The following is an 18771-nucleotide window of genomic DNA, read 5'->3' as shown; positions in this document are numbered from 1 at the left end:
GGGTGACACTGCAGTGGGTGTCTAAAACAGACCATCTTATCAGCTAGAAGCAGTAAATGAGGCCTTCTTTAGGCAACTGGAAGCCACCTCATGGTCCTTGCTAAAGCTGCAAAGGCAGGTTGATTTTCAAGAATCATATCCCCCACCTTCCAAAACATGCAGGAAATAAACAGCAGGAGGCCTATATGAATGAATAAGGAACTCCTAAAAAAAAAAAATCTAAAAACAAAGTGTAGGAGAGGTGGAAGCAGGCTCAGACCACAGAGAAGCAATACAGACAGACTGCCAGTGCATGCAGGTACTATTCTGGAAAGCCAAAGCCCACCTGGTAAGGAACAAAAAAAGCTTCTGTAGGTCTATCAGCAACAAAAGGAAGACTATGCTATGAAAAATGCAGACCCACTACTGAATACGGAAGGGGACCTGGTAGCAAAAGATGTGGGAACAGCCAAGGTACTCAATGTCACCTTCTCCTCAAGTCTTTACTCGTAAGACTTATCTTTGTTAGAAGAGTTTCAAGTTAGCAAACATTTAAGCAAACTGGACATACACAAATCCCTGAGACCTTATAGATGCGACAGTTAGTACCGAGGGAGCTCACTGATGTCACTGCAAGGCCAATCTTAATTATCTTTGAAAGGTCATGGCATTTGGGGGCGGTTCCTCAGAACTGAGAAAAAGCAAATGTCACTCTGACCTTCAAGTAGGGCAAGGAAGATCTAGGGAAGTACACACTGGTCAGTCTCATCACGATACCTGAGAGGATAATGGAGCAAATAATCTGGGAAACCATTCCCAAGCATACTAAGAACAAGAAAGTGACTGGGGAAAAAAAAATCAAAAGCAACTTTGAAAATATTGCCAATTCCTAGGACTTTTATGGCTCAAATTCACTCTACAGGAAGTTAACTTCTTTCATCGAAGACCTCTAAGAAATACTTTCTCACCAGACAGCATCAATTCTCTCTGAAAACATCAGAAAAATCTCTCATTTACAAAAAAGGTTAGTTTAAATAGCAGTGTCTGAATACTGGTGTTACTAACTCTTGTTCCCCTCCTAAAACAGAGTTATTTATTCCACTGCAACTGTAGTCATTCTAAGAGGTATAAACCAACTCCCAGTAATCACACACTATGTCCATTTTCAGGATACGGATGCACTGCTTCCAACTTCTTCCTGACTGACAAACAAGGAAAGAAGTTACAGTGAGTACATACAGGTCATTTCAGTACTACTTTAATTTTTTTTTCCCCCGTACCTGTACATCACTGTAATTTATTCTGCAATTACTTTCAATGCCCATATTTCTAAGTAAAATTAAGCATTAGAAATGTTCTGTCAAAATGAAAACTAATGACCTGTTTAAACTAAATCTGGGTTGTAACGCTGCACCAGCTTTCTACAATAGAATCCCAAACTTTAGTACAGATGATTAAGCATTCGAAGATTTAAGAACCGAATGAAAACAGCAAGAAAAGATCAAGGGTTTTTGTGTGCTGCTCGAAAATACAGTGCATAAAAATCTAGCCCTTTATTGTTATGTACTTCCTCATTCGATAAAGCAAGAAAAGCCTGTAATATGTTTAACACGCCTCTTAAAAATTCCTTAAGAATTTATTATTTCTCAAAGTCTCGCTGAACTCTTTATCACGTTGTCATCTGTTTAGGAACAAATACTTCCACAAAAAGAGTAATACTGGATTTAAAAAAAGTAATGTAATTGCATCTTTAAGCAGAGTCAAGAAACAGGTTATAGCAATATATTAGCAATAATTATAGCACAGAAGAGAAACTCCTCTCAACAGGTTCAACCCAAACATGGATAGCTAAATCAAAGGAATACCAACCAGTATAATCTTCTATCTAGAAGATTTTGCAAACATTTCAATTTCAGCAATGTAAAAAGAACAAACAAACAAAAAATATGTACCAGTTCAGTAGTCAACTAGCTTCATGAAGCAGTTGGTTTGGGTATTTAACCTGACCAGTGGATATCTGTGTTGCACAATGATAAGCCTTTTGCGTAAGAAATACTATTTTCGTTGTTTCTATTAACAATGTACGAAATGAACAGACTAAAAAGACCGGATAAGGCAAAAGACAATCATAGGATTTCTGTTTTGGTATCTTCCAGATGATCACAGAATCATAGAGGTCTTTTCCAACCTAAATGATTCTAATATCATCTAGTTCTAGCACTGCCAAGTCCACCATCAATCCATGTCACTAAGCAATACATCTGCAAGTTTCTTGAATACCTCCCAGGACAGTGACTCATCTACTTCCCTGGTCAGCCTGTTCCAATACTCCACAACCCTTCCACTAAAGAAGTTTTTCCTAATATCCAACCTAAACCTTCCCTGACACAACTAAAGGCCGTTTCCTCGTCTTATTGCTTGGTGCTTGGGAGAAGAGACCAGCCCCCACCTTGCTATAGCCTCCTACAGTATCTGTGTAGCAGTAGGTAAAACTTCTAGACAACAGCACTGGTTTTAAATTAACTGTGCTCCTTTAAAGAGAGAGAGCAAAAACAATCTCACTTCATAGAAGACTTCAAAATTAAAACAGCATACTTTTAAATACCTCTGATGTGGCTGCATATTTTCCTTCTGGTGACGTAAACATGTAAATTCATTTTATTAGAAAGCTGACCAAAACTTGAGTACCTGAGTCTTAGTTTTCATGCTTTTTAGAGGAGTCCCTCCTCCTGATGATACACCCTTTAATTCATCCTTTAACTTGGTAATGCTATTAGTCAATATTTCCAGTGTTTTCATGATTTCTGCTTTATCTTCTGACTTCATGGCTTTATTTTTCTCCAGCTTCGAAATCAGCATCTGTCCAATTAAAAAAAAAAATTTACTTTTAAACTACACTTACAGATCTGTTTTCCTGTACTCACCACAGTTAATGGAAAAATAGAATACTGCATTTCCCTTGCTATGATCTTCAAAACTCAATAAAAAAGGCTTTTAACAGCTTATATTCAGATAATTTAATCTCTGGTTAATTAATTTGCTAATGAACATCTAGCATCTCTATTTTATTTGGACAGACTTGCTGAACATATTGAAATTATTCCAATATTTGTATTCAACCTAAATGACATTTTGGCCTTTTTCCCCTCCCAAGCTTGAGTGCAGTCATGCGTACTTTTCAGTAACAACCTCTCTTGCTCTTGCCAAGCATAGAACTCTGTGACTTGCACTTGATCGCCAAAAGCACATTTTGCACCTAAAGTTTTTAATTTCAAATAAAAAAAAAACATCTAAATTGTAGGTGCTTCAAGTTTAAGTGAACTAACATGACAAGTTTGATTAAAACTCTAAACTTAAAAAATTAGCATGTTTTCCCTTGAATTAGCATTAGCACATTAAGTCAGTTTGGCAGCTCTTGCCAACAAATTCTGAAATATTTTCAAGGGAACTGAGTTCTATGACTGAACTGCTGGCCTTGTATAGTGCTAACAGTTTACCTTTTGTGTTTCAATGTGCTTCTCCAAGATTTCTTGCTTCTTTTTTCTCACATCTTGTTGAAGTCGTAACGCTTCCTAAAAACATTTAAAAAATTACAGAAAGTTTGTAGATTTTGAAAAACAATTTCAGAAGCATAATACACCATATCTGATAGCTGTAAAATAGTAACTTACAATATCAGGAAAAAACTAATAACAAACTCAAAGTACCGAAAGGAAATACTTATGTTTTGGAAATCAAAGCATCATGAGATCATTCACTAATTTGGTTATCTTTATTTGCGTACGTGCTGGGAAGACCTCATTACTTACATAAAATATAATCTTAGCACAACTCCACCAAAAGCTGAAAGGCAAAATAACACACTACCACAAGAGGTAAAGCATACAAGATTTCATACTTGCACAGATGGTATCTTGAAAGCTACTGTGAATCAAGTCAATCAATTAAACACACTCTCCAGTACCGTTCCAGGCCAGAAAAAAAATACGTTCTATTTTCCAAAATTGAAATGTTACCCACAGAAAATCATCTCTTTTGTGTCTGCTAAAAACAGAATCTTGGCATTCCAATAAGCAAATCATAATCAACTGAAACTGATTAATTTGTGACATATTGCACTCAGAAGGAAATGTAGGAGGAGATGGCCACAGCTGCTGCACTCAGCTCAATGCTTCTAAAGAGAAAGCAATTGCTCTCAGATACAGAATGTAAAAGGTCTTAGGCACCAGGATAGTTGCAGAAAGTAATAAAGAGCTTTAAAAGTTACATATTTAACAGGATAAAAGTGGCAGAAGATGATTTTGATCACCAATCAACTGGTATCAGACTGCAAGTGGATTACCATATACAAAGTGTAAAGGCACAAAAGCCATAAAAAAAGAAATAGTAGTAAGGTTTGTACATGTCTTTCCAAATACTGGCAAATTCTGCTGCGTGAAATGTTAGGTTTGCAATATAGTGTGCAATCTTTTTTCCACAGGGAAAGAAAAGATAAGATGTGGGAATGAATTCTAAGAAAAACCAGGGTGACAAGAAGGAAGAAGGGAATGAGTCCCACAAAACCATGTTTTTCCACAAGTGCTTGTATATCACAATTTCTGAAGACAGGAAAAGAGCAGAAGAGAAAAGAACCAATCATTTAGCACGTCTTCAGTGTTTTCTCTCAAAAAAAAAAAAAGCTGTTATGATGAGTCATTAATTTCATTCCAAGTTTTTCAGCATTTCATAAGCACTCAGTTTCTTACCTTGAAAGGTAAAGGCTCTAATTCTGAAAAACATGTTTTGGGGGACAAATATGAAATAAAATCTCCAAATTAGAAGTGATTTCTTTGAAGTCTGGACCAATGCCACAACTGACATGCAGCCACAATCTGCTATTTCAAATTATATTAGACATCAGATATAGAAGTTTACCAATAGGCTTAGTAGTATAATGGTTATACTATTTTCAATGCTTACGTCTGAACCTAACTTAATATTCAACTCTTAATTTGTGATTTGAAGCCAGTGAGGTAAATGTTGTCCTATATTTAGTTTTTAGGAAAGGCAAGAATAAACCTAAAAAAAAGGAGCTTTACTGGGCTCTTTGAAAATTCTAAGCAAGCTATACTACAACTAAGTGACCCGTTGAAGGCCAAACACATTTCTGTTGCACTTCCTCTTCAAAATGAGAAATTCTAGTACTACGCAGAAACAGAAACGGATGCAAGAGAACTACAGTTTGGAAACAATAAAATGCAGTCATACAGTTCTCAGTTCTACCGGATGAAGAAACAATACTGGTCACTGCAAGTACAAAGTATACTGAGGAAAAAAGGCCAGTTTAATGAGAATTAAGGCCAGTTCCAATAAGGCTTAAGAGAGAAGACCAGTGACTACTAAACTGCCTTGTCACTCACAATAGACAATTCATGCCTCAACATGGAGATTCTGTTTCCAGTAAAAAGTGCTTTGCACTTTGAACTACTGAAGAGCTTTACATCTGCTTACGCTGCCTGAACATACACTGAAATAATAATAAAACAAATACTGAATTTTCTTGTCCTTTGAAAAAAAAGTTATAGTAAATTTTATCTTGTAGCTAGTTTCATCTATGCTCTTGAGATGAATATATATAGTGCACTATCTCTAGTGGTCACAAATTCCCAATCTAGGTCCATTTTATAAAGAAGCATATTTAATTTACCTGTTTTTTCTTCTGTGCTTCATTAGAGTCTAGCACGGAAGTGGAAACAACAGGCAAAGATTTCTGTGCTGCCTTCAAAGCAGCAGGGTTGTACACAGTTTTTGTCAAGCCAGTAGAAGTGGATAAAACCTATAGAAGGAAATCATTTTATTTTTTTTTTGCCAGTGAACTTCAGTGCTTTTTTTTTCTTAAAAAAAAACATGACTGCTTAAAAAATGTATGTCTTTTCTTTTGTCTGTTTTGATGGTATGAATATAAAAATTTGGCATAACAATTTTATTTGGAATTGCTGAAGTTAAACAACTTTTAAAGAGGCAGCATCACATCAAATATATAAGAATTATAAACATCAGATTATAAATCCTTTCCATTTCATATGTACTTCCAAGTTTAAAATATGTAAAATTTAAGGTATTTGAGCATAATTAAGAAAAACAGAAGACTGATTTGCCCAAGAATAACTCAAGTTTTTCTTTTTTATTTTGAAGTTTAAAATACAATTTTCCATAGCTGCATGAATTTTCTAAGCTAAATTTCAACATAATTGTAGAAACTAAAGTCCAAAGTAGACAAAATAGTCCCTTCTCATATGCAGCTTGTGCAAAATACAGCTTGCACAATCAGTAAGAGGTAAGAGGTATAGGGAAGTCTTGAACATCATACAGGAAAGGAAAAGACTCCTGTGTCTCTCTTTCCAATGTTTCTAAGGAGATACAGATATTTCTCCATGACCTACTGAGAGCATAGTTGCCTGCTATACAACCTCTCTAACATACACTTCTCTTCAATACCTGAGGACTTGGAATGTTCTGTTTCTAATCACACTCTTTTAAAGTACATCTTGGCCATATTAGTACTGAAAAAATCCATGACTAACTGCTGGAGATGATATAGCCATGATCTTGTCTGCCTTGTGAGCAAATCACAACAATTACACAATTGGTATCATCTCCAGGAGTTAAAAAATAGTTTATATACATGGAAAATTAAAAGATGCATGCAGAGTCTACTGGTCACCATGCACTCCATAAAGTAAGACACAACGCCCAACAACAGGAGAAAAAAAAGGAACAGCCACAAAACTTTAGAAAGACACAAAAGATCAAAACATCATAAGAGTAACAGGAACACTTCATATAAAATATTTGCACTTCATTGTGCTATTGATACTATTTCTTCCCATAGATATTTTCCAGAATAGGCAGTGCAGATGGAAAAACAAAACAACAAAAAAAAGCATGTTATGGGATATAAAAAAAAGCTGATATAAAATGCTTTAAGCAGGCCATCAAAAAGGAGATGGAGTTAATTGTATTTATTAACTTACTGAAGCATGTCAATGCATGTACATCCCAACTATGTAGTTCCTTTTATAAAGTAGCTTTAGGACAGGCCACATCACAAAGAGAGGACTGAGTAAAGAACAAATATATCGACACATCCCTTTCGCCCTGAAATTTCCTCATGTCTGAACGAACCGCACTTACTCATCTTAAACAATAATGAGAGATGCTGCAGCAGATGTACCTGCATTAACTAATACAGAAGAGCAAGAAGCAACACACTACTGGTCTTGTAAGTCTTTTAATGTTATTCAAGAGAGAACAGTGAAACTTTTCACAAGTTCATAAACTGCAAGTCCCTATCCAGATCTTAAAAGGCATCACGATGACTGTTTCATCTCCATTTCCTCCTGCTCTTTGGGAGGCAAACCAACCTACTTTCTTACTGGAAAGTTCTTGCCATTCCCTGCACTTAGTCAGAAGCAGAAAAGCATCTAGGACATGATATCTACGCTTTTGACAGCTGTAAACGTACTAAGTTCTAATGGACGTAGAGCACTATCAGAACAAACTAAACAAAGCATTGCCTTGCAAAGGGAGAAGTATTAGGTCAAAACAAGTTTCAGAACCCTAATAAAAATGCCAAAGGAAACTGCTGCTTCACAATCAATCCACTGAACAGTCCAGCAGCTTATCAAAATCAGTCTGTACTGTAAGACAACACAGTGGAAAAACCTCTTGTAGCATGAATTTGCTCTTTGTAGAAAGGTGTTTCAGCATAACTCAGCTGTTGCAGAAAGATAAAAAAGTATTCCCACTTAAACTGAAGCAGACTTCCTATTTCTAAAGTAGACATACGATATACATGTAAAATGTAGTTCAGGTATACATAGTATTATGTATTTTAATAATTTAAGGCAACAAGAATGCAATAGAACATAGCCAGGAAGCCAAGATAACTATATTTAGGTAGACTGCTTGGCTTGGAAATGAGTCAGAGACATCTGTATTTAAAACTCAACAGTAAATGGTTACTTTTGTGTGCAAAGCATAGCACTGTAACTTTGCAATGAGTTTTACTATCAGCATTAATGGATGCACTGTAAGATAGGGGGAAATGCACTGGATGCTGCATTAATTTCAGGCAAAGCCAATTCAGAACAGAAAAGGTATATAACTAGGCAGATGAATCTTGTTACTGGGTAAAACTTGCTGCCTTTCTCCCAGAAGTTCCTCAAATGAATGTTATGAATACCGAGGAAGACCATGACCTTAGGTGCTAAACAGATTGAAAACATGCCTTATAAACTTTAGTAGTGAAGTAGTAAACTTCATCAACAACTGTTATGAAAATTGCTACTACTGGACAAAATATGTAACTCTTAACTACCATTCAAATGCACCTCTCCCACCTTACCTCTCTTAGTCCTTTCTGGTTAATTTTCACTTTCATCTTTTCATAAGTACTACAAAATTGTAAGACCAATTAAGACAAAAAATGTTTACAGCATCACCTTTTAAGGGACACAAAAGCCTAAAAGCAGTTGTTTGGAGATTTTTTTTGTGTGTGTACTTTTTTTTTGTGTTGTCGTTTTTTTTTTTTTTTTGAAAGGAATAATTTAAAAATATTCATATGCAGTACCAACATTTATATATTTTTTGAAATGAATTTTGGCATTGTTCCAACAACTCAGGATCCTAGAACATTTCTAATTATTTTCATGACTGAATAAATGGAATCTATCATATTAAAACAAAAAACACAGAATAGCAGCTTCTCTCCTAGCATGTTTTATTCTTATTGTAATCATTTAGCTATCAGCTAATCAGAGTTTCTATATACTACACTCCATAAAACTAACCTTTAACAAATGACTATTCATTACTTACGAAACAAACTGAATATTGATACAAGGGATTTTATAATAAAAATAATTCTTTGGGAGTTAAATGTGAGAGGAAGGGGATATGAGATTCTCTTACCTTTTCAGTTGCAGGAGTAACTGGCTTTGACACAAAACCCAGTCTATCCTTCACAGATAATTTAGTCACATTCTAAGAAAACAACACAAAATTAACTTTCAGGTATGTTTAACATTATGAATATAATAACTTAGTTTCCTGTATAATTCCAAATGTTAGGGATTTAAAAAAATAAGATTGACGTAATAAAATCATAGATTACTGAGCAACATTATAAGCAAAATAATATCAAAGCTGTTGAAAAATGAATTTTAGATATATAGGACTTCAACAGCTAATATGTTCCTATGTGTTGTAAATATATTAGAGAAAAGAAAGATACAGCCAAATGTGGAATCATACATTATGTTGTTGCATGTTTTTATTTTTTTAAAGAAATCCACAACATGCTAATAGATTATTTCCAAGACAGGCCCTTTTAAATACACTTCACTTTTTGTGTTCTACAAGCTGCTATTTACAGGAATCATTTGCAGGAAGCTGTGGTTTGAATTTAAAATCAGAAATTCAAACCTTTTGAATTTAAAAGGTGCAGCCTTCTTCCTTTTCAGAAGGAAAACTAAAGTAGTGACACAGTGTTATTTATGAGATACTTCCAACACAATCAAAATTTAAAGGCTATTTCATATGTGAGTAACATGCCAGATTTTGTCATGATTTGGATTGATATTACAACTATCTTCTTCCTTAAGGGTGATGTACACATACTGAGAACACTTTCAGATGCCGACCATTAGTCTCAAACAGGTCGAGATGTTTAATATATATGGAATTTAAAAAGGGTAGCATTTAGTTTTTTAGTAGAAATCAACTTTACTTTGAAATCTGAAAATTCACATCTAGCATAACATTAACGAAACATTTTCAGAGTCTTTTGTTTTTTGAACTAAATAAAAAGTTATGCTAAAAAGAGTTAAGTACCACACTTCGGTGAAAAAAAGACACGTATTATTGCACTTAGGAAAAACTGTAATATCAGAACATCACTCAGTCAAATTAGATGCATTTAAAAGCAGTAAATGTTTATTTGCACTGTATGATTAACTATAATTGATACATTTCTTGGCATATATTTATAACTATGGAACCTAATACAGAAAGAAAAATGTGTCCTTTTTTTTTTTTTTTTGCAGATCATACATACCTGAGTGACTTCCGTATTGGCACTCTGTGCTTCTGTAGGTTCAATGTTACTTGCAGGTACTGGACCTAATCGCTCCTTGACTGATTGTTTCACTACCGGTAAGCTAGGTTGCTGAACTAAGGGTTGTATTACCTGTAACACCCCCCCACCCCAAGAAAAGCACATCATAATATTAATAACAAAAGCCTACTACATATACAGTTCAAAAAATACACAAGATTCCTGTAATGGCATTTATATTTACACTTTCCAACCATTCAACAGCTTTTCACCTGACTACAAAAATAAACACTTCATGAGATTTAGGATGTTACTTTGACTGTGAAGTGCATACAGCTGTAACATTTATTTGGCACATGCAGCTCACGGATCAAACAATCTTGGATCTGATTCCATTAATTATGTCTAATTAGACTTATCTTAATTTCCATCCAAAACTGAACTGAATAAAAACTGGCATCTGTGATTCCTTTCACAAATCAATCTTTCATCAAACACCTAGAGAATGGCAGAATACGAACTTGTATCATAAAGATTCTCACTTTTTACACTGATATATATATCCCTTTTCATCTCTTATGTATTTAACTTGCACAAAAGAGAAAAAGAAGGAAGAATATGGAGACATGCACTAGTGGGACTGAGGAATCAGAAAACAGAAGCTAATCTTCAAAACTACCACTGATACCCTGATAGCTAACACTTTTTTTTTTTCTTTGGCAAAAACTCTACTTAAGCCAAAAAAAACAACCCTATGCTTCTAAGTTTCTAAGCAAACTTGCCATTGTATTTATGGAAAAAAAAAAAAAAAAACAAACAGAAGTGGAAGAAACCTTCAAGAGCTCACCTAATCTGTTCCTCCATTCCAGAAGTCAGCTATACATAAAGCATTTGCAGTACTATAAAATACTATAGTACTATAAATTGAAATACCATAAAAACTGTAAAATTGAAATACTATAAAAAGTACTATAGTACCTGAAGCACTGTAAAAAAAGTGTTTCCATACTAATGGTAGCTATAACAACAAATATTAATTTAAATAAAAAGTAAATATTCACACCCCCTAGAGGCTTAAGAACTAAAAATACCTGTTTACTCATTCAACGATCTGATAATTTTTGTACATAAGGGTAGAAGAAAATGAAAGTATTACACTTAAAACTATAATTTCCTGTTTAAATTTTGTTACTGACCGCTTGCCCCCATAGTAGACTTCAAGTTGTAGTTTCCTGACACGAGACAAAAGGTTGCTCTTTGTGAAGCAGGAACCTTTATTACTGTCACCTGGACTTGGGATTCAATCTCAAACTACTGAAGTTTACATATCAAAGGTGGTGTGCTGTGAAACTAACAACATAACTAAAATCCTTAAGACTATTTAACATGTTTCACAAAATCACAGGTATAAAGATCTGGTATCTGGTTGTAAATACACAGTTAATACTCCCAGGTGGATAGCATAATCATCAAATAAACTGATGGCAATGACTATTCGAGCTATCCTACTCTAGAGAGCCAATGTCTGTATTCGTGCAAATGACATACTCCACTGCCCTCTTCTGGCTGATCTGATGTAAATCAAGCTTAGAAAATAATGTCGAGTACTGCAGGTTCAGACCAGGGATACTTATAAATTTGAATCCAAAAATCAAACCTAAGGGATGGTAACAGGATAGTTACTGAGGTGGGTGTCTTCACCTACAAAAATGGGGTTTTAGTAAGCAGAATATTTGTTACAAAAGGAGACAAAGGAAACTGCTACCTAAAACACCCTACTGCAGGATTGATTTGGAAAACTGGGCCATTTTTTCTCAATGATGATGACATACACCATCAAGAAAAATGAAGGAATTAAAAACCCAGAGCAACAGTTGAAAGAATCCTCTAATATTGGTTATTATATTACTTAGTTATTATATCAGCATATATAAATACAATAATATTTCTTCTACAAAGTCTTTGTCATGTTTTCTGAGCGTAGACTGTTCCACAGTGACAACAAATCTAATCAGGGAGGATACATAAGTATTTAGAGGGAACTTCTATGCCAGAAGCTAACTGATAAAACTCTTTATCCAATAACCTACGTGACTTGGGAGAATCCAAGCATCTTTTTATGTTTCAGTGGAACCACAAGGCCTGCTAACAAATCCAATTTAGCTTGCCAGTCTACGAATTTAAGCTCCGTAACAATAGTTACTATTTTGTATTCTTAAAAATTTGCCAATGCTACGATGCGCTTGACAACTACCAATAGGTGCTCCAAAAATGTAAAATGTCCCCTTCTGTTCCCACAAAATTAGGGTAATGTAGCTCTCCCTCTCACAGTGGAATTTGCACTTCCTCTCCGTGTGTGTGTGTGTCTGAGTGTGTGAACATATGTATCTTTGGGTAAAACCAACTCTACTGCAATCTTCTATAGCAGTATGCAAGCCCACCAGGAAAGGAAGAAGACAACTAGAAAAAGCAGCACCTTTTGGAAGAAAATGGAGATCATCTTTCAAGAAAATGACCGTAAATAAATATAACTGTCTTATGCTCACCAGAAGGAAAAAAAAAAAAAGTAGTTAAAGCAAAATAGAAGTTATTCAAGCAGATGGTAGCATCAAGATAATAGAGCATAATTCTCCAGAAGTCAGAGAAGTGCTTTCATTTAGTATCTTCAGTCCTACCTTGCTCATCAACTCTTGAACCTTGTATATGAAGTAAAAAAATCTACAATTATGGAGTAACTTTTGGAAAGGAATGACATCAAATATTCCTTATTTTAAAAGCATTTAGCTCACTTTCTATAAACATTTAAAAACAATGTTTAAAAGAATGTATTTTACGTAAAACTCCAGACAGAACAGACTTAGATCCTCTACCTTCTGTGTGGTAGTTTGTATTTGTGGTGCACTGCCTTCTCGATGCCAATAAACTTTGATAAAGCGGTTATTTAATACTGCTTCTGTACTCGATATAGCTTTCTTTGCTTCCTCATGTGTGGCAAACTGAATAAGGGCACCTTCTGGATCACCTTGATATGCAACCTAAGATTTAAAACAAAAACAGAACTTACTGTATGTAGGATTTTCATCTGTGTCACAGCTACTACAAAGCCACCAGTTTCAGAACCTTATGATTTAAAACCGGTACGGATCAGCAGATGAGTATTTCCCATTCATGATTCTGTTTGAAAAGCTTGGTGTCAAGAAGCAACCTTGAGATTAAGCTAATCAACTTTAATAGTTAAAAACCACTGAAGTAGAACACCTAAACAGCAAAATAGGATTCCTAATTGCAAATATATGTAGCTCTTTGAAAGACAAGAGGAAGCATCACTGAAATAAAGGCAACTACTATAAACACACACAGGAGTTGTTTAATAAATTCCCTATCTATTATCAGAGCTAAACAACATAGTTCATTTTGGTTTTCCTCCTTTAGATACGAACACATTACCTTAGAAATCTTCAAAGAACAAAATTACACCTTTTGAAAGATAAGCACAGCTTGTAATCTCTGTCCTGTCATGTCTCTCCCCCTCTTCTCACTCCTTTCTTAATGGCTTAAGAAACATTTAAGAGCAATTAAGACAAATTTCAATTCCCTCGATGTTTAGATGGGAACAGAACATTCATTCTCTACTGTATCAGTGCAAAAGAAATACTCTATAACATCTCTTCATTCCATCTCTCAGTGCAAACAGGAAAGCATATGTGAAAACACTAGTATCTGGAATTTCTTGTTGCTGATAACAAAGCACGATGAAAGATCAGGCTGAGTAACTTAGATGTTAGGTACGAAATACTGCCATTGCACACAGCCTACAATATGTAATACATCAATCGAGCTTAACTTAGTTTTGGTTCTTTGCGTCTCTTTTGTACCTTTCTCTAATTGTTCGCTTATTTCTGTTTATAAATGTTTTTTTAAAAGTGCGTCACTCAGATGTACTAGGAAGTAAGTGTAAGGGATAAACCACCATTATGGAACTAGTAAGTAATCATATAAACAGGGACTGTTCTCTATATTTACAATTTACCTCAAAAAAATAGAGGGTTTATAACACAAGATCCAGATGTGTGGAAAGGGCTGAAGAAAAAAAATTCAACAATTTTAAATGTTTTAAATAAATTACTGAAAAATTGTGTCTATTTTTTTCAAAATCTAATCAAGGACTGAAACATTTCATTTCTGCTTCTTCAAACGACAATTTCATTAAAAATAGGGAGATCACGTTTAAGAAACAGGATAGGAAAATAGTAAGAAAAGTTTTAGGAAACCAGCTGCAAGGCATTCTTTTAGCAATTACCTCCAGCATTAAGCCAAAGCCTACTTGCCTTCTCTTTGTTGCATCTTACCTGCAAGTTGACTAAGTTTCCAAATTTACTGAAGTGCTCATTAAGTTTGCTGATATTGTTAAGTTCTGGGGGAACTTTCCTCAATTCAAGTTTTGTATTTTCATTTCCAAATTGCATTTTCTTCTGGAAACCTGGACTGTTTGTTCTGTTAAAATTTTGCCTGCAACAAATGAAAAACAAGCCAGAAATCCATAGCAAGCTAGCAAACAAAGTTAAATTTTATTCTCACAGACAGGATTGTGTGTGTCACACAAAGATTGGCAGACTTAAAAAAAAAAAAAAGCACACAATTTTAGAAAAGTGTTGAAGAGGAGTGCGATACACAGGCACCATACCTACAGTTTCACCCACCCATACTCTCACCGTACCGCAGAGCATAAATCTCTAAGATAACTGACAATAATCTGCTTGTGTAAAGCAACTTCTCAACTTAATCTCCCCACCAACATCTCAAGTACCTACTATTTCAAAGCTTTCCTCAGTCCCAGCAGTCTCTTAAAATCCCTTCCAACTTTTTGTCACCCCAGGTATATCTGGACACTAAGCAACGCACTCCACATTTTATGCCAGTAACATACCTGGCAACTGTATCAAAACTGGCAACGGTAAAATTAAAAACTCATCCAGTCAACCCTAGTAAGTATCACGCTGCAGGTCACTGTTTCTTAGTTCATTTCAGCTCTCCATGACTGGATCACAGTATCACCCAAAGCAACTCTAGCTATCTCTACTAGAGCCTTTGACTCACCTCTATATTATGTCTTATTTTACTACAGTCAGCTTAGTCATACTTTAACTTGCTTGCAATTTATATACTTCTCAGATCAGAGGAAAAGAGCTCAACTGAACTGCAACTATTAAGCCAACCTTGTGTTAATGATCACTCACTTGTCAAACCAAGTCTTCTTTGTAGGAACTCCACTATCCCCTGCACCAATTGTTCTTTTCCTGGATTCAGCATCTACCACTATTCTCATACTGCTTTTATTAGGAGGTTTTTCTGTAAACAGATGAAAAAATTCTATGTTAATTTTTACATTTTCTGTGCATTTGACTGAGAAACAGTATTCTGCTCACGATGAATTTGCACTGAAAAATGTAACTTTATTTTGAAATGACCACGATTCTTGTTCAATCAAACTGGATCAAATTTTGAATGCAGACTTCTCTGCTTAATCTTAAGTATCAACAAATGCTATAATCAATAAAAATAGCTAATAGCTTTCATTTTGTCACAGTAACATCATACAAAAGGAAAACAAAAGAAGTGTTAACAGAAGGCTTCTACCTCAAAGTGCCTACACTCATTCCGTCCCGTAGAATATTCTGAAGTTCACAGTTTTTGCTAACACCTCCATTCTACCCTTAAATGGCACACACAAAAATGCTAATGATAGAAAAGGTATGGTGCTCCAGAGCACTGACACCTAGGACCAAGACAGAGGGGAGGAAGGGAAGGCACTGTCTCTTGTTGAAGAACAGAACCATGCTGGGAGACTCCTCATGGAAAACAAGTCAACAAAAACATAAGATTAAATGCAACTACATACCAATTCAAATAAACCAACATTCAAAAAAAAAACCAACTATTTTTATTTCTCTTCTCATTTTGTATGCTGCTACTTCTCAGGGCTATGGGAACTACGAGGTTAAGATTCCTTCCGTGTAACAGTCTGATACAAGATAAAAATGACTGCCTCCTCTCCATAGCAAAAAAAAAAAACAAAACTCTAAGATTGCTAGAAAAACATTAACATTTTCTATATGGGAGATGCATAAAGTGATCAGTTGCTGCGGCAAATTGCATAATCTGTAGGATTTTCTAGTAAAAAAATTCATTTTACCTGCAAAAATACACAAACAGACCAAGAATGAACATAATTCCCTGCTCAATAAAACTTCTTTTCATGCCAAAAGATTTTTAAAAATGCAACAATCTCCAGTATTACATTCTCTGAGAAGTTCCTCAGTTTACATTGATGTAAGAAATGAAGCTAAACAAAGTAAATATAGCTTGGAGAGCGTACCTCTGGGTGGCAAATCCATATCACCTGATGTGAGTCCTATCAAATTTGGTCTTTGGGCATGTACTCTGTGTCTATACATAGGTCTTGAAGTGTTTGTTATACTTGGAGCTTCTGGATTGTAGCCATCTGTGTCATACGTTTCTAGTAAAAAATAAATTGTCTAATTAAAATAAATTGCAGTTAAAAACCAAGGTTGCAAATATTATATTTCATCTAATTAAAAAAAAACAGTTACAATGGAACAGTCTGTTGTATAACAACTATAAAAATACCGTGCCATGTTTTTGATTACAAATATGACAATGCAAATATTATTCCAGTCAAGATTTACTTTTTACATGCAAATTTTACTTCTGCCTTAGAATTAAGTTGTAAAAAAAACAAGAATTATTGTCACAGTCTAAGTGATACGCATTTATTCTCCCAAACTACTAAATTATAATCTCTAAAAAGTACAGTATAGTATGAATCAATGTTATTCTATTTAGCAAACCTTGTGGGCAAAGCCTCAGTACTACACCTGCTGTAAAAAGAGAGGGTGGAGCAGGAGGCGGCTGGTGATGAATACCCGTTGTAACAACAGTAGGAACTGAGCTAGTTGCTGAATTTGGGGGAGCATCCATGCCAGCAGGCTGCAATGGAGGAAGAGGAGGGGGTGGTCCTGTCAAAAACAAAGAACAACAATGCATTCATATATTATCCACTAAACAAACATTTGCCCTCTGGCAAATGGCTCAAAATTTAGATTACAGAGACAAATGTTTGAGACAAAGATGTTTAACATTTTTCCAAATAATGTGCATCAATAAGCCAAAATTTCACCACTAACCCAGTACTTATCTTCACCTTTTAAAAGGTGCTGTAACAAAAATATTCTATGATGACAGTAATGAACACAATCCATTTGTTTTTTAATACAAACACCCAAAGAAAAAACACATTACTCAAGTGGAAAGCCAAAGGGTTCTTTCCTAAAATTGGGTTTCTTATTTATTTAAGCAAAAGATAATGTGACACTTCCAAAGCTGAACAGTCAAACCCGGCCTTCGAATTAGGCACTGGTAAAAATATATTCCGCAAAATCACATATCTGGACTTCCCAGACACATCTGGAAATACTACCTGAAGCAGAACTGATCACCCCAGCAAGACAGGTATTATCAATGCTAAGTGAAATAAATAAATTCAGCTCTTACTTACAGATACTGCTAACTGGAAATGAAAAGCTTAAGAAACTTTCAAGCAATATTAAACAACAATTACTCTTGAGTAATTTTACCAAGTGAGGCATTTAATTTAATTTAAAAAAAAAAGGAATAGTCACATTAAAGTAACACACCAGGCAATTTTTAAACCACATCAGGCATCTGATTAATAAATTGCTATTTTAAAAATGGGAGTGAGGACACAAGTCTTCATCAAGTCATTTTTAATGCTTGCATCTTTCCAATGAAAGAGTAAGCAAACTGGCAATTTTTCTTTGTTGCTTTACAAGTTTAGGTTTCAAAATTAATCACAAATGACATTTCCAGGTGTAAATTTGATGTGGTCATGAATTCTTATTAATTTTAGTATTACAAATGAAATGCCAAGTATCTGTCGCTTTAGGGTTTTCCCTTCTTCTCTAGCATCTAGCAGTAGTCATTTCCATGATGCTTCTCCTTGTAAATCCAAGGAGTTGGGTTTTGCCATAACATGCCATGATTTTCCTTAAACACAAGGAAAATATTATTTCATATTCAAGATTCACATTTTATATGCAAATTTTACAATCGACACTGCAACAATTACCATTAAAAGAAGATTATTTAGTAAGCTATGCCACCCTAACTTTGAAAACATAGTACAATATATATTTTTTAAATATAGTTAGCTTTCTTAAGCTTTTTGTGCCGTATACAAGTAACACTGATTTCTTTCTATCCAGAAACATTTTTTAATCTTTTCTTAGCTACCTGTTACAGGTGGAAGGCTAGGTGGCAAGGGGCCTGGTGGTGGTACTGGAGGTCTAAGGTTAACAGGAGGAGGACTCAGAATTGGTGGAGGGGGAGGAAGTCCAGGAGGAGGTGGTCCTTCGACAACAGGGGGTTGTGCTGGAAAAGGCAGAATGCCAGGAAGATTCACATCTTCTACCACTACTGGATCGCTTCCATGATCAAAAGGGCACATGTCTCCTCTCATACAGAAACCCTTTTCTGCAACATCAAAAACATAAAGAATCATTGTTAGTACTCGAGGGCTGTATGTATTAACTCTTCTTCAGGAAAAGTTACAGAACACAGAAACTGAAAAGTTACAGAAAAATAAAAATTCCTCAGAA

At 35.0% G+C, this 18771-nt stretch overlaps 1 protein-coding gene across 4 annotated transcripts in view; it reads right to left on the bottom strand.

The window, feature by feature from the left end:
* The window catches only part of RBM26 (RNA binding motif protein 26), a 52516-nt gene that overhangs the window by 14101 nt on the left and 19644 nt on the right, over positions 1-18771 (bottom strand). Inside the window, exons 7-17 of one of the 4 annotated variants that reach the window (XM_080576123.1) lie at positions 18407-18646; positions 16972-17112; positions 16452-16592; positions 15313-15424; positions 14425-14584; positions 12946-13110; positions 10076-10207; positions 8932-9003; positions 5666-5794; positions 3477-3551; positions 2668-2838 (exon numbers count right to left, since the gene is read on the bottom strand). In XM_080576123.1, coding sequence (XP_080432249.1) covers positions 2668-2838; positions 3477-3551; positions 5666-5794; positions 8932-9003; positions 10076-10207; positions 12946-13110; positions 14425-14584; positions 15313-15424; positions 16452-16592; positions 16972-17112; positions 18407-18646 — 1538 coding nt within the window. Of the gene's footprint in view, positions 1-2667; positions 2839-3476; positions 3552-5665; positions 5795-8931; positions 9004-10075; positions 10208-12945; positions 13111-14424; positions 14585-15312; positions 15425-16451; positions 16593-16944; positions 17113-18406; positions 18647-18771 lie in introns of all 4 variants that reach the window. The other 3 variants (XM_080576122.1, XM_080576125.1, XM_080576124.1) reach the window with 3 other exon arrangements.

This window comes from Anser brachyrhynchus (genome assembly GCF_964034855.1).
Source record: "Anser brachyrhynchus genome assembly, chromosome: 1".
In the NCBI taxonomy this organism is placed as follows: domain Eukaryota; kingdom Metazoa; phylum Chordata; class Aves; order Anseriformes; family Anatidae; genus Anser; species Anser brachyrhynchus.
This window is presented reverse-complemented; position numbering and strand designations above follow the sequence as displayed.